Consider the following 13,985-nt stretch of genomic DNA (forward strand, 5'->3'; position numbering starts at 1 on the left):
CTGCTCATCTATCCCTGCAGGCTCCTTCTCCATACACCCTCAGGTCTGCTCACCCCACCCCCCCAGGCTCCTTCTCCATCCACCCTCAGGTCTGCTCTCTCTACCCCCACAGGCTCCTCTTCCATCCACCCTCAGGTCTGCTCACCCCCCCCCCCAGGCTCCTCCTCCATCCACCCTCAGGTCTGCTCTCTCTACCCCTGCAGGCTCCTCTTCCACATGTCCACCTTCACATTTGCATGCTCTACCTCCTCTAGAGAATAACCAGGGTCGCTGCACAACAGTGAGTCTTGAAAACATCCTACAAAACTGACCAGTACTCTTCAAAAGTGTCAAGGTCAGGAAAAACAAAGAAAGACTATAGTTGTGACAGGCTAAAGGAGACTAAGGACGTGAGAATTAAAGGCAACAGAGGATCCCACACCACAGAGAGATATTCCTGGGACAACTGATAAAACGTACAGACAGTTTATGGATTAGATGACACTGTATCAGTGTTGGCTGATTTTGATATTTGTGCTGAGTATATAAATTGTAAACATTTGAGTATGGATGAAAGATTATACAGTTATTCTTTGTACTATTTTTGTAAGTCTAAAACTTAAAAAAAAATTTGTTTTTCTTTGGCTCAGATTCAGCCTTCCTGACACCTGCTGATAGCCCCGGCTGCCACGGCCCTAGGCACACTCTGTTTTACTGTGACACCCAGCACAGGTACGCTGGGGCCATTTTGTGCTTACTGCCAGTGCTATTCAAAGAAATACAATAAAGCCATATGCAGCTTAAAAATTCTCGAGCCACATTTAAAAAGTAAAAACAAACAGGTGAGGTTAATAATACAGTTCAGTTAACCCAATACATCCAAAATATCATCTCAACATATAGTCAATATAAAGTTAAAGACATTTAATTTCCCTTCTTTTTGCACTACGTTGTCAAAAACGGGTTGTGTTTTACACTTATACAACATCTCAGTTCCAACTAGCTACAGTCAAGTGCTAAGTAGCAGAGGCAGCTAGGGGGGTCCTGGCTGGAAATCTTGAGACAGACTATGAGCCTCTCAAGTGAAGAAGCTGTGTTTTATTTATGTTTCGTCCCCATCACCAAACACTGATTAGAATTTATTTAAAGATTTAACATGGGCTTCAAAACAAATGCTGAAAAAAACTGCACTCCTCACACCCACCCCTCCCACGTGTAGGAACTTACAGGCACAGCAGACCCATCTTTTTCCATCTTCTGGCACGGCTCCTTTTCTACGCCTAGAACACAGAGAGTCATTTCTGTAGTTATCCCAAGGAGTCACTTCCTTTCCCTCCTAGTGAAAGACACTTGGAAACCCCCGGCAGCCCAGAGTGACATCTATGAACACATGCACCGCATTTCAAGGTTTTCGAAGGAGCACTGGCACTCTGTGGACCACTGTGTGGTCCGTGTGAAGAGTCCAAAATATTCAGAAGAAAGGCGAGTGCAGAGTTAGCCACAAAGGAATGCACAGTCTTCAGGCAGAAAGAACAGCAAGGCTGCCCCCTTGTGTCCATGTACTAACAACGGGATTATGTCAGAAAGGAACCTGAACACCAAATGCTGTTATTACCAAGGTTCAGTGACTCTGAACTCCAGCTCAAAAGGGTACAGTCTAATCGGTGTAGCAATAGCAGATAAGACAATAAGTTCCAAATGCAATGCCCACAAAACTAAATTCATTCTCTACCTCCCACTCTCCCACCAGAGGCAACATTTAAAAAATCCAACACTACACTTTTGCTAATTAAAGGAATATGCTCTCACTGAAGACAATTTTAAAATATGCAAAAGCACATAAAATTTTAGACTACAATCTCCCACAAAGCCATTATGAATTACTATTTTAGCATATGATCTGTCAACAATGAATTATTTTTAAAACACAAATGTGACTATCACTACTCTGCTTAAAAACCCTTCAGTGGCCCTGGCTGGTGTGGCTCAGTGGACTGAGCATGGATCTGCGAACCAAAGGGTCACTGGTTCGATTCCCAGTCAGGGCACATGCCTGGGTTTCAAGCCAGGTCACCAGTAGGGGGCACATGAGAGGCAACCACACACTGATGTTTCTCTCCCTCTCTTTCTCCTTCCCTTCCCCTCTCTCTAAAAAATAAATAAATAATATCTTAAAAAAAAAACAAAAAAACTTTCAGGCTCCCCCACACCCGTAAAATCAAGCCCAGTTCCTCAGTACTCCATTTTCCTGCATACCCTGTGCTCACCGAGAGCTACTGGCGATTTTTTACCCCCACGGCAGGTCCTTCCCATCCCTGAGAGAGATTCTTGTTTTCTGGTACACATCTATGCCTGTGTACCTATCAAGACCTAGCTCAAAGGTGACCTTCCCCAGGAAACATTCTCTGATTCCCCTCACAGTGCCAGTACGCTCATCCACCTCCACCCCTCACCTGCACGACCACAGCCTCTGCTCGCTCCCTTGATATGGCTGAGCAGGTACACACAGTGACACATTAGCTACCAGAACCTCAGCTCCCTACATTTCTGCTGAAGGGATTTCCTCTGAGTGAGGAAGAATATAATTCAACGAACATCTACAGTGCACCTGCACCCAAGGAAACTCAAAGACGAATCACTCATAGTCCTTAACCTTGAGAAGTTTATCAGAGACACCCTTCTGTAGTTCATAACACAAAACAGGAACGGAAAGGAGAAATGCGCTGGGAGCACGAAGCACGGTAGGAGCCCAGTGACATTTCTGAATTAGACCCAAGAAGATGGGCAGAATTTTTACAGGAGATGGCAAGGAAAGGTGTTTCAAGTAAAAGAAGTAAGTATAGCCTACACACCCGGACAAAAGGGTATAAAGGGAAATGGCAAATGAGATCCTGGGAAAGAAGTCGGAGCAGAACGAGGCCTGGAAAGAAATCTGAACAGTGTCTGGCATGTTGATTTTACAGATAAAACCCCGAGACCTGGGGGCACAGGGATACGGGGGGAGTAACTCTCACAAAGTCCCGATTTTCACCTGCTTCCCTGATTTGATGAGAGATCATGATTTCCTTAATTCTAAGTATAAAAGCCCCAAATTAAATTACATTGTAGAAGATCTGTTTTTAATAATGTTTAATGTAGTCAGCACGGTGGTTCTAAATATTTCACAAGTCAAGTTTAAGGCCATAGATATAACCTGGGACCTAGTAAGCCTCAGCCCTAGAATGTTCTAATAGTCCAACAGCAAGAGCAGGTTCAGCACAGGTCGGTCGACCAAGGTTTGCTCTTATTTGAGCATTAGGAAGGACTTTATAGGCCATTGGTCAATTTCAGTTGATCACATCTCTGAGCAGGAAAATTCACAATAGTCTAGTGTGACAAAAACCACCTCTTTACACTGTAGCACGGTGGCTAAAGGATCATGGAACCGACTGCTGAGGTCGGAATCCCAGCTCTACCATTTCCTAGCCATTTACAAGTAACCTTGGCCGAGTTATCTGTGTCTCACTTTCCTTCTCTGAAAAATGGGGGAAAATAATGCCTTACAAGGAGTGATGAGTCGACATATGTAAAGAACTCAGAACAATGCTTGCCCATGGCAAGGAGTTATACGTGCTAGTTATTATTATTTTGGTTAAGTTGAATAAGGAGCACAATAATCACAACATGGTTACAGGCCACTACATATTGAGATGTGGCTGCATTAAAATAAATAATAAAAAATGTCAAGTAGTTCCACACATTAGTGTCTCTTATACACCCTCCACACTTATCCATATGTCCCTGGTGTTTCACAAGATACCCCTTTGCATCTCTTTTCTAGGTAAAGAAGCAAAGTATAGATCAGCATCCTAAATCCGTCCTTCAGGCGATCCAATTCTCTAATCTCTCTAAGGCGTCTCCATCTCTAGGCTCTCAGGCATTTCTACACTTACGTACATTAGAAAGATGAAGATATGCTTCCATACCTGCTTCTGAGGATGAAAACGCATGATTTATGGTAGACACGGGAACATTGGAACATTCAAAGTACTCCAGGTCTTCCTCTGGCTCACCTTTCACCTCGGCCCCGGCTGATTTCTGACCAGAAGAAGTGGATGCCAGTTTCTCCTCATCGGTAGCGTGGCCATCCCTACTAGAAATGTCTGAAATCTGGGAGATTACTGCTCCTTCATCCTGCGAAACACAACAGAGAAGAGGCCACCATTTAGGGGGGTGAACCAGGGGCAAGGGGACAGACACCTCACAGCAGACACTATTCCATACAGATACTTGGTAAGAGTTAACCACAGATGTGAGCACAAATCAAGGAAGAAGCTGGGGTTTCTCAATCACAAAATGCTGGATTTTCTAGAATCTAGTTTTTGTGATTCAAATCTGAAGCTTGACAAATTACTCTTTCTAGTCTAAATTTATAAGCAAGAAGTTTAAGTGGTCCAAGGCAGTGTTTTTCAAATATACTTCCTAATTTTTTAAAAAAAGCTATATACCCCATTGTATTTTCAGGTGACATCTAAAAACTTTACAGCATAAGTTCAAATAATTGCAAAGGATGTAATATCTGGTATCATGTAAATACTGACCTTGTTTAATTCAATGTAGTTATTCTAGTGATTTGATACCCTACAATATATTTAAAATTGGACATGAACCACCTCTTTAACAATCAGAAATTTGCACCGGCCCTTTTCCTCTCTGAGTTGGTATTTTCAGTCTACTTCCATCAACTCAGGGGCTCCCATTTTGTTGAAAGCAACAAGTGGAAAACCACCTGACTTTATAAAAAACATTATCCAGTCACTGGAGCCAAACGTCTCCTTAAAACCTACACCAGTAGTTCAAATCTCCCCTTGGTTTGGTGCCCCAGAGATTTCACATCCAGTGGTAATGCACCTTAGGCGGATTTGGAATAGGTGAGAGGGAACTTTGGGGACAAAAAAAAGGGTAAGAATGGTCATTGTGAAAAGGTTCCCTTGTCCTGAGGGGCCTTTTCAGATCAGTTTAGGAAGTTGGTTTTCTTTTCTTTAAGATTTTATTTATTTATTTTTAGATAGAGGAGAAGGGAGAAGGAGAGGGAGTGAAACTGATCATCTGCTTCTCTCAGGCCCCCAACTGGGGACCTGGCCCACAACCCAGGCATGTGCCCTACCTGAGAATCGAACTAGTGACCTTCCGGTTGGCAGGCCGGCACTCAAAATCCACTGAGCCACACCAGCCAGGGCAGAAATTGGTTTTCTCAAAGCCGAGACTCCAATATCCAGTGGGAAGTCTTCATTAACCACCACCCATCACCCTGGGGTGGGAATGCAATTGCCGGTTTGGAGACCACTGGTTTAAGAGGCGTTCTGGTGATTAACAGACTTACCTGCGAACATCCATCCAAAGCAAGAGACTGTGTTTCATATTTCTTCACCTTACAGCCACTCCTGGAAGGAAAACAAAACCGAGGCTGGTTTGGAATCTCACTGACCACTTCCAAGCTACGAGATGGAGCAGAGGCAGCAGTGTGAGCAGCTAGAAGCCAAGGCATACAGCGCCACACGAGTCAAACATCTACACACTAGAGATGGGGACGCCTTGTATGTCTCTGCATCTTCTCTGAAGAGACAGAGCAAGCAAAGAACTACAGTTCATTTTCTGAAAACACTTCCTCACGAGCCTCTGTGGGAGGGTCAACACCAGTTCTGTGACCACCACAGTTTCTAATTGCACGCACACCATCACAAGCCTTCCAGGGAGCAGCCTCGGCCCCTAGAGACACTCGGTTCATCTGATCCTCGTCCACTCAGTCCTTGACGTTCATTAGAAAAATTACCACGCTCAACCAGATTCTTTAAAAATTCTTTATTGCGCTAAAAGTCATAAAAGTCGGGAAAGACAGCTCCAGACCTGTGTGCTAACAGAGTTGAACTGTGGCCAACAGAAAGTATAAAAAGAAAAATATCTGTGTAAACTGCTACCATTCCTATTAGGTAGTGAGACAGAAAGGAATGTCATGGCTGGAACTTGAGAAAACTCAAACCACGTGTTATTTTTAATCTAGTGCATAATTTGTGATCCAAAGACTAGTTCAAATTTTGTTTGAATGAACTTAAAATTTTCAGTAATGTTACTGACAAAATAATAATAATAATAATTAATAATAATAATTTGCAACTTTTTATTCTTGTGTGGGACAAAAAAGGGCAAGTATATATGTTACCAAAATGTACACAATCACTAACTGTTTAGTGATTTTTCTTTCCTAAAGCTTGAGTGCCATCCCACCACTGAACTCAAGTTGGTCCACAAAGACCCCAATCATAATATGACATCTCCCTTTTACCCCCTACTCCAACCCAGCAAAACCCTATCAGAGAAGCCAGTTGTCTCCCGCATTGACTAGCAGAGCAGTCCCTGAAACCACTGCTGGAAGGGAGCCAAGCCAGCACTGGGCATCAAAGCGCCACGCGAGGCGTGCCAAGGCAGGGAGCGCAAGCTCTCGCACCCGAGGTGGGAAGGCCCACCTCCACTCCTTTAGGTACAGACAATTGCAAGGCTAAGCTGACTCATGAAGTGGCAAATGAAATGCAAAAAATAACCCAAAGGTCCAACTCAGAAACGGAAGCCAACATGCTATGGAGGGGTGGTCTGGAGAGGGTGGGAGAGGAACTGCAACAGTCCAGGGAACAAACAGAAACAGCAGGAGTACTTACAACAGAAAACAGAGAAATTTCACTTGTTCAGTAGTCCTGATGCACCAACAAAATCAGAGACAGGGAAGAGACAGACAGATGGAGAAAAAAATCATGTAAAGCCTGGAATATTTATGTCTAGTCTGGTAGATGTAAAGGCTGCGAAGTTCTTTCTATGAGGTGAGATACAAATTAAAAATGTCATATTCATGAATGTATCACTGGTGAGTGAATGATTCTCAGGAACCTCAACTCTAAGAGTAAGGGCAATAGAAACACTCAGAAATGCCATATATTCGCACTTATAGATGAAAAAGTAAACAACATTTCACTGCTGAACACATTTACTCTTAAACATTTATAGTGGTCCGGACTATGGCGATGCGTAAATGAAAATATAGTTGGAAATGTCTGCTTACATCGACTGTGGGTGTGTGTCACTGAAACACCTAAAATGATTTCACATAACTTATCTGGCCCACAAAAATCCCAATCATAGTATGATGTCTCCATTTTACAAAGGAAGAAACTGAGACACCAATTACACATCTTTTAAAAAGTCACACAAGTAGCTGGCTAACAGAATGTCTAACCCCCCACTATATTCTACCAACATACTTCCATTTTCAGTCTTTCGTACCAATGAAGGGATTTGCTAAACAAAATCTCAGAGTTACACAGAGGTCAATCACCCCTCTCAGAGACAAGAGTTTTGACTGCATTGAGTTTTCAAAAAATCTGTAAGGATCAAGAAGTCCATTGACCAAAAACAGAATAGGAGGAACATGCTACCAGGTGAGGGTGGTAGGGCTCAAGAGAGGGTGCTTCTTTCTACTGAAATAAGATGTGGTATAAATCCCCCCCTTCAGCCCAGATTTAATCTTATCTAACATAAATGTACTGGCTACTGGCCTTCAACACGTAAATGAGAGGAAGGCCCCCAAGTGGCTTATCAACCTTGCTAGGAGGAAGCGCCCTACATATCGGCCACTCCATAGCAGGAAGCACCAAGCAATGCCCTGACAACACACTGTCTCAGACACCAGCAACCAGCCTTCACCACCGAAGAGTACTTTGAGGACACCTGATCGATATCTTTCAGCAACCATGTAACTGCTCACACATAACCAAAGAACAGATCAACAACTGCCAATGCCATTTTATTCCCCTAGACATTTTGAAGTTGCTGCAGGCTGAGGCTTACATTGCTCAAGCGTCTTGGTCCTGATCGGTGCTTTCTACTCTTCATACCTTTCCCTGTAGTATAATTCACCAAGCCACCTGGCATTTTTCTTGAAGTCACAGTAATGCTAAAAATTATTTCCGTACTGATCTATGGCGACAACTAAAACTGTGGTATTTCTTTTCATCCCGCTTTTCATATTTCACCTTCTGCACCATCGTTCTTTCTTTATGTTTAATTTTTAGCAAACTGTCACAGGGTCACAAAGGGGTATATTGCCATCACTCAAGTGTTGGGATAAGGTAACCCTGCAACAAATTTAAGCTGAAACTTCACGGGGACTATGGCCCGAGGTCATCACTCTGAGAACTCCAAGAACCTTGTGAGAGTGGCTCCAGATTCCTGGGACCAGGGGTGGGGTGGGTGGAGGTGTCACAACACACAACAAAGGACTAATTTAGTCAGATTTATGTCATCGTTTAAAATATTCTTTATCCTCATCGGAAATTCACCTCCTTGCTGATGTAACCAGAAGCTAAAGCATAAAGATGTAAGAATTCTCACCAACTTTCAGCGGTCTTCTGTTTTAAGTGAAAAACTTCTATGAGTCCCTCTGGACCATTTTCTATGAGTCCTTGCTACTAGGCAGGTGATCTGTAGGTTTGGAATTTTTGTTTTGTCCACAGAGAACCTGAAGATGATGGCTAACATAATACGTGAATTCTATATAAAGCGATTCCTGACAGCCCAGACAGGATTTCTAAAAACCATCAAATCTCTACCTGCCTATCTTGTGCCATTTCTTAAAAAACAGGAAAAAAGTACCCAAGGTAGATGTTGAGGGGGCCTAAGGTGGGGAAAGTGCTCGGCTGAATAGGCTGAGGATTCAGAAACCAGGCAGACACCTAAAAAGGAAACCTCTGATATTTCTGATTCCACCTAAGAGTTTGCTTCAAAATAGGGGAGAATGCAATATAAGGTTGTAAGCTTTGTGTCTGCCCAGCTGCACCTCAAAGATCACTTCAATTCACCAAAACCCAAAGCGGCGGCTGCCAAATGCTCAGCGTGTACACAGAACACAACACCCACACCCGTCGTCACTCACGTTATTAAACGCGACTTTGCCTTCTTGGGTGATTCTAAGATTTCATTAACATGATTACCAGCAGGAGAACAAAAGTCACCGTTTGTTAAAGCTGTAGTTGGTTTAAAGGGATCCATGGATTCATCAAAGTGGTAGGAGCCCTTAGAGGAGAGGGGAGGGGAGCTCTGCAGTGTGGACTGGCCCCCAAAGGGGCTGGCGCTGGGGCGATCGCACTGACTGGGTTCAAGCTTAGAAGATGCTTGGGAGAGAGGAGCATCGTCCGCAGCTGGGTCTGGAGGCGGTTCTGCACTTCTGGGGCCCACTGGCTTACTGACACCCTCTTTCTGTGCCTTGGGGGTCAGTTTGTTACTCAGTTTCCTGCCAACTTTTCGTGGAAGACCTTTCCTGGACTCCACATCTTCTGTGAAATCAAACTCGAGCTTCAGAGGGGAGCTCCTCGACTCCTCCAGCAGCTCGACCCCCGAGTCATTGGTGTCACTACTGGGCGTGCTGCTTGATGTTTCCTGGGCGTCGGGGGCAGGTTTTGGGATCCTGGCGTCCCCTAGCAAAGGATTTGTGTTCCCATCCATTTCATCAGTGTCAGATGCCAGAGGGAGAGGCATGCCCTCCACAGAAGTTTCTGTTTCTGAGGACTCGCCAGCTGTTTTCCTCCTCAAAGAGACGGGCTTGGGCTTTCTCAGCTTGCTTCTGCTGCGCACTGGCTCCAGACAGGGGTTCCCGCTCTGTAGGTCAGCTTCTGGGGAAGCCTCCAGCATGACCCCCATGGTGCTTTCTGTCATCGCGTCGTCCTGGCTGGCTTCTGGCAGGCTGGAGGGAAGGGCCTGGCCTGAGACGGCAGTCACACAGCCATACGCTGCTTCTGTTCCTAGAGCCGCCGAGATGTTTGTGGAATTCTTGATTTCTACGGAAAATGGCCTCACTACTGAAACTTTGCTCATATCATGTTCAGGTTCTTCTTTGAAAGCCTTGACTGAGTAAGAATCAATAGCTTGCTGTGACACCTCATTTTCTAAAGGTCTAGAACAAGTCTCAGGAGAACGTTTTTCAACCACTTCTGCTATCAGCTGTTCATCAACTTCTTGTGAGTCTAAAACAAAACACAAAAACCATCTATTAAAGAATTATCTTTTTGGCATTGGTAAATATGCTCTACTTGTTGACCCCAAATAGACAAACAGTAGGCTCCTCCCTCTGCTTTTCTTAAGCATCTTTAAGGGTAAGCAAGTATGACAGTGCAGCCTCAAAAGGAAGAGCAGGTACTACACCCGAAAATTAATTTCCCCATTCCAAACTGTGTATGTGTATAACTTATCCAAGTCATACAAATAATAACTATAACAAACAGAACTACTTAGGAAGAGGCTAAACAGATTGTGGCTGTACTGCAGAGCACACGAATACAATGTGAAACTCCTGTACATTGAAAGGACTGGTTGGAAGGAAGCTTAGACGCTGACCGCCAAGGTACAGGGACCCGCCCTGGCACTGGCACAGCTCCCAGGCACTGCCTGGCAGTTTCAGGGTCCGAATTTCACACAGCAAGCAGATTTTAATTTTTTGGATGTTAAAAATAAGTACTCCCTCTTTCCCAGAACTGAATATTAATAATCAATCTGTTTCAAAAGTGGATCGAGACCCCACCATGGGCAGCTTGGAGTAACTTCTCTGTAGACTTAAAAACTAAAAGAACCAAATTAAAGAAAAACAATTTCAAAAAGCAGATACAGAAATGGCTTTAAAAACAAATAGCCCTTATTTTACTAAGGCAGAAATCATAAAACAATAAGGTTATTTTTTTCTTTAGAAGCTTTCTCTAAGTTGGGCTGGGAATTCTCTCAAATCACTTGTAAAAAATGAAGATCCTTTTTAATTGGGGTCTTATTAGGAAAGTTTCAATTAGGAAGGTATAATGAGGGTATTTCTTCAAAGCACAAACTAAGACAGTGCGTTCCTTAGATATCTGAAATAGCAACAGCATAGCAGCAAAAGACGAATAAACTGGTTATTATTATTTTAAAGGAAATTCAGAGATGACCCTGTAACCCTATTTACTAATTCTAATCCAGGATCAAAAACCTGAGCATCACTGGAATAGTTTTGGAAAATCCTCACACAGCTTTTTACATGACTCCTTTATGACTGGCATTGGTCAGTGCTTGCACCTATAGCTCTGAGGAATAAAAGGAGTTTACCCACTGTATCAGAAAGCATGCCACCTAAAATGGTGGCATGGGGAAGGAAAACAAACACCCCTCATCTGAATTCAGTCCCCCCACCCTGAGCAGATAGTAAAGGAGCTCCACCAAGAAGATACCCAACCCAGGCATTTCTTGGCTTGTTCAATCCAGGTGCTAGGTGAGCACACTTGCCAGCCCTACACCTCTACCACTGCAGACCCAACCTCAGTCTATATCTCTGGTCACCAGCAGAAAGGACTGATGGGGCGGGAGGGAGTAGTGGGCAGAGACTGCTCATTGACTTAAACCTGTTTTGGGAGTTGTGAGAATGTTGAATATGAAAAGAAATTAATCACACAACTCAAGGAGGTATGTTTGAGTCAGATTTTTTTTTCATTTACACTCTAAGTCAGCAAATGTCCTAGTCCCAACTAGCTACCTGCTGCCCTAAAGCAGAACTAAACTTCAAGTACTGCACCACAGGTAACTTTCAGTAAGAAGTAAAACTCCCATTATCAGCAGGCTCCAGTTCCCAAGCCTCCATCAGGGTTCTAGCCACAGTTGTCTGCCCCCGTTTTTAATCTGAAAACCCTGTTGTGTAACTAACCTACTTCCATTCATCCTTCCATTTTTACAAAAATCCTGTATTCCTTCAAAACCTTCCTCCAGGGTACTGACGGACTCTCCCCCTGGAATGAGTCTGATGAGTTTGACAAGCACAGCAGTGCCTGGTGGCTGGGTGAACATGGAGATTAGATCAGTGGATGAATTCAAAGCAAACACAGAGGAAATCCAAAAATAGACCAACATTTCCACTTCTCACACTTGCTGCTGTGAACAAAACCCTTCCTTTCCATTGTCAGCCTCCCACAAGCCTAAAAGGTTGTGTGACTCGCCCATGGATGCTTCAAGACAGCAGATGTCTTTTATGCTTGTTCAGGAAGCAAAGTCTCCTCCTGCAAAAAGGAAGATTCCCTCCTCCTTTGTGAGAAAAGGCATGAAACGCCAAAAATGTAAAGACTGAGACAGCAACTTGACATTGCAGTTTGTACTCCAGTATAGAGAAAATATACTGGGTTAAAATACAAGTTTATACAAAACCTTGAAAGCCTCAGAAGAGGGGAAATGCCATTATCACAAAACATATTGGAAACTCAGAAATGTATTCAACTAGCGTCTGCTAGGAACCACTGGCTAGCTGCTTTCACACGTGTCATCTCGTTTCAGGAGAGAGAAACCAGCAACCACTGGGAAAACAATGTATATGGCTTCAGATTCAGCATTATTCTCGAGTATGCTCAACTTTTCCCCCTCAGATTTTAACTTTTTGATGTAACACTGTCTGTGAGCTCTTTTTAGATCTATCCTTTCTGTCCTTTAGCTACAGATGGTCCCTTTTAGAGGGTTCTAAGTACTTTGGGGGTAAAGTGAGAAAGTTGCCAAAATTTCAACAGGCTTCCTGTCTGGCACAGGCATATAGTCTTTTGTTCTAACCTCAGATTTTGTTCTAACCTCAAAATCCACAAATAGTATCTGGCCTCCAAGTCGAAGACACAAGGTCTGACTCCAAGGCAGAACCCTTAAAATGAAATCTCAGAACCAATACATGAAACTGAATGTCTTTTATAGTAATTCAGGAAGGGTTTGTAGATAAATTTTCAGAGGACCCACGAAGACCTGAAACTCAGTGAAAAATCTCACGAGAGCACTCCACGGTGCAGAAATCCACAGGGGCCCAGGCAGGAGCCGCTGCTCCAGGAAGACTGGCTGTGGTCAGGGTCCTCAAAGGGGCTCCTCTCATTACTCTCTAGTTATGACTTCAGTACCCATCCCCAATCACTACACTGGGGCTTAAAAACCCTTAAACTACTGGGAGAAAAAAAATCTCAACATCAAAGAATAAAACTTGTCACCTCTGAGAACGTTCTAAAGGAATGTGTTGCAAGTGCTGTTTTAGGCAATTTTAAGTGGGGACTAAATCCTTGAGAGGGAACACTCACTAAAACACAAATTCAAATAAGTCTGTTGAACAAAATTCGGTCACCTTACTTCATGCATGTTGACACTGAGACTAGACTGCGGGTGAACTAAAGGGACACTTAGTATCAAGTGGAAGCTGGAGGGGGATAAGGTCGCATCAGTTCCCTGGGTGTGGGAGGAAGGGCCTCGGGCAGACTACCTGGGCAGAGAATCAAACCCCTAGGGACAAACTTTAGAAAATATGGTAACTTCCTTCTCTGGAGGGTGGTTCAGGTTTGTGGTAAAGTCATAAGGTCAGGAGACAGCCAAAATTTGGCCTAAGTCTGCAGACCATTTTCCACTTTTTTACTTATGCAAAGCTCTTCTCCTCTAGTAACAAACACACTGGACATTTAAAATACATTGATTTGAAGGGGAAAGCCTTCAAATCAAATTGCTAGCCTTCCCAGGGGCCGTGGCCTTGGGTGGGTCCCATCCAGAGGTCGGGTAGTGTGGGGCCCTACCGGGTAGGCAGGCTCAGACACCAGATGTGCAGGAAACGCCAGAGTCATCTTCACCAGACACCAGATGAGGCGCCTCCCAAAACTCTGGTGTAAGGTGAAAAAACAACGTGGAGGAAGAAAAGGGAGGAAGTCAAGTACTGACTACTGTTGTCAGGCACGATGACTGGGCATTTCACAACGAACCTCATAAAATCAAAAGACGAGTTAAAGACAACACACAGAGAGGTTTTTGTGTCTTCAGGCCTGCACAAATTGGAGAGAGGGAGCAAGCAGACCATATCGCCTCCTCCCCATTTCCCGCGTAAAACAACCCTGTCCCTGGTGCCTTTCGTTGAACTAAAATTAATAAATCCTGTATGATAAAGGGTATACAGCAAGCAATTCTTT

At 43.8% G+C, this 13,985-nt stretch overlaps 1 protein-coding gene across 12 annotated transcripts in view; it reads right to left on the reverse strand.

Moving 5' to 3' along the window:
* The window catches only part of TACC1 (transforming acidic coiled-coil containing protein 1), a 100,317-nt gene that overhangs the window by 20,181 nt on the left and 66,151 nt on the right, over positions 1-13,985 (reverse strand). For 4 of the 12 annotated variants that reach the window (XM_045821626.1, XM_045821627.1, XM_045821629.1 and 1 more), the window contains 5 exons: positions 8,939-10,025; positions 6,672-6,707; positions 5,342-5,402; positions 3,945-4,152; positions 1,207-1,259 (listed from right to left, as the gene is read on the reverse strand). In XM_045821626.1, the coding sequence (XP_045677582.1) occupies positions 1,207-1,259; positions 3,945-4,152; positions 5,342-5,402; positions 6,672-6,707; positions 8,939-10,025 (1,445 nt within the window). The remainder of the gene's footprint in view (positions 1-1,206; positions 1,260-3,944; positions 4,153-5,341; positions 5,403-6,671; positions 6,708-8,938; positions 10,026-13,985) is intronic. The other 8 variants (XM_045821633.1, XM_045821632.1, XM_045821631.1 and 5 more) reach the window with 5 other exon arrangements.

This window comes from Phyllostomus hastatus, unplaced genomic scaffold (genome assembly GCF_019186645.2).
Source record: "Phyllostomus hastatus isolate PE091 unplaced genomic scaffold, TTU_PhHast_1.1 phas_scaffold_46, whole genome shotgun sequence".
NCBI lineage: Eukaryota > Metazoa > Chordata > Mammalia > Chiroptera > Phyllostomidae > Phyllostomus > Phyllostomus hastatus.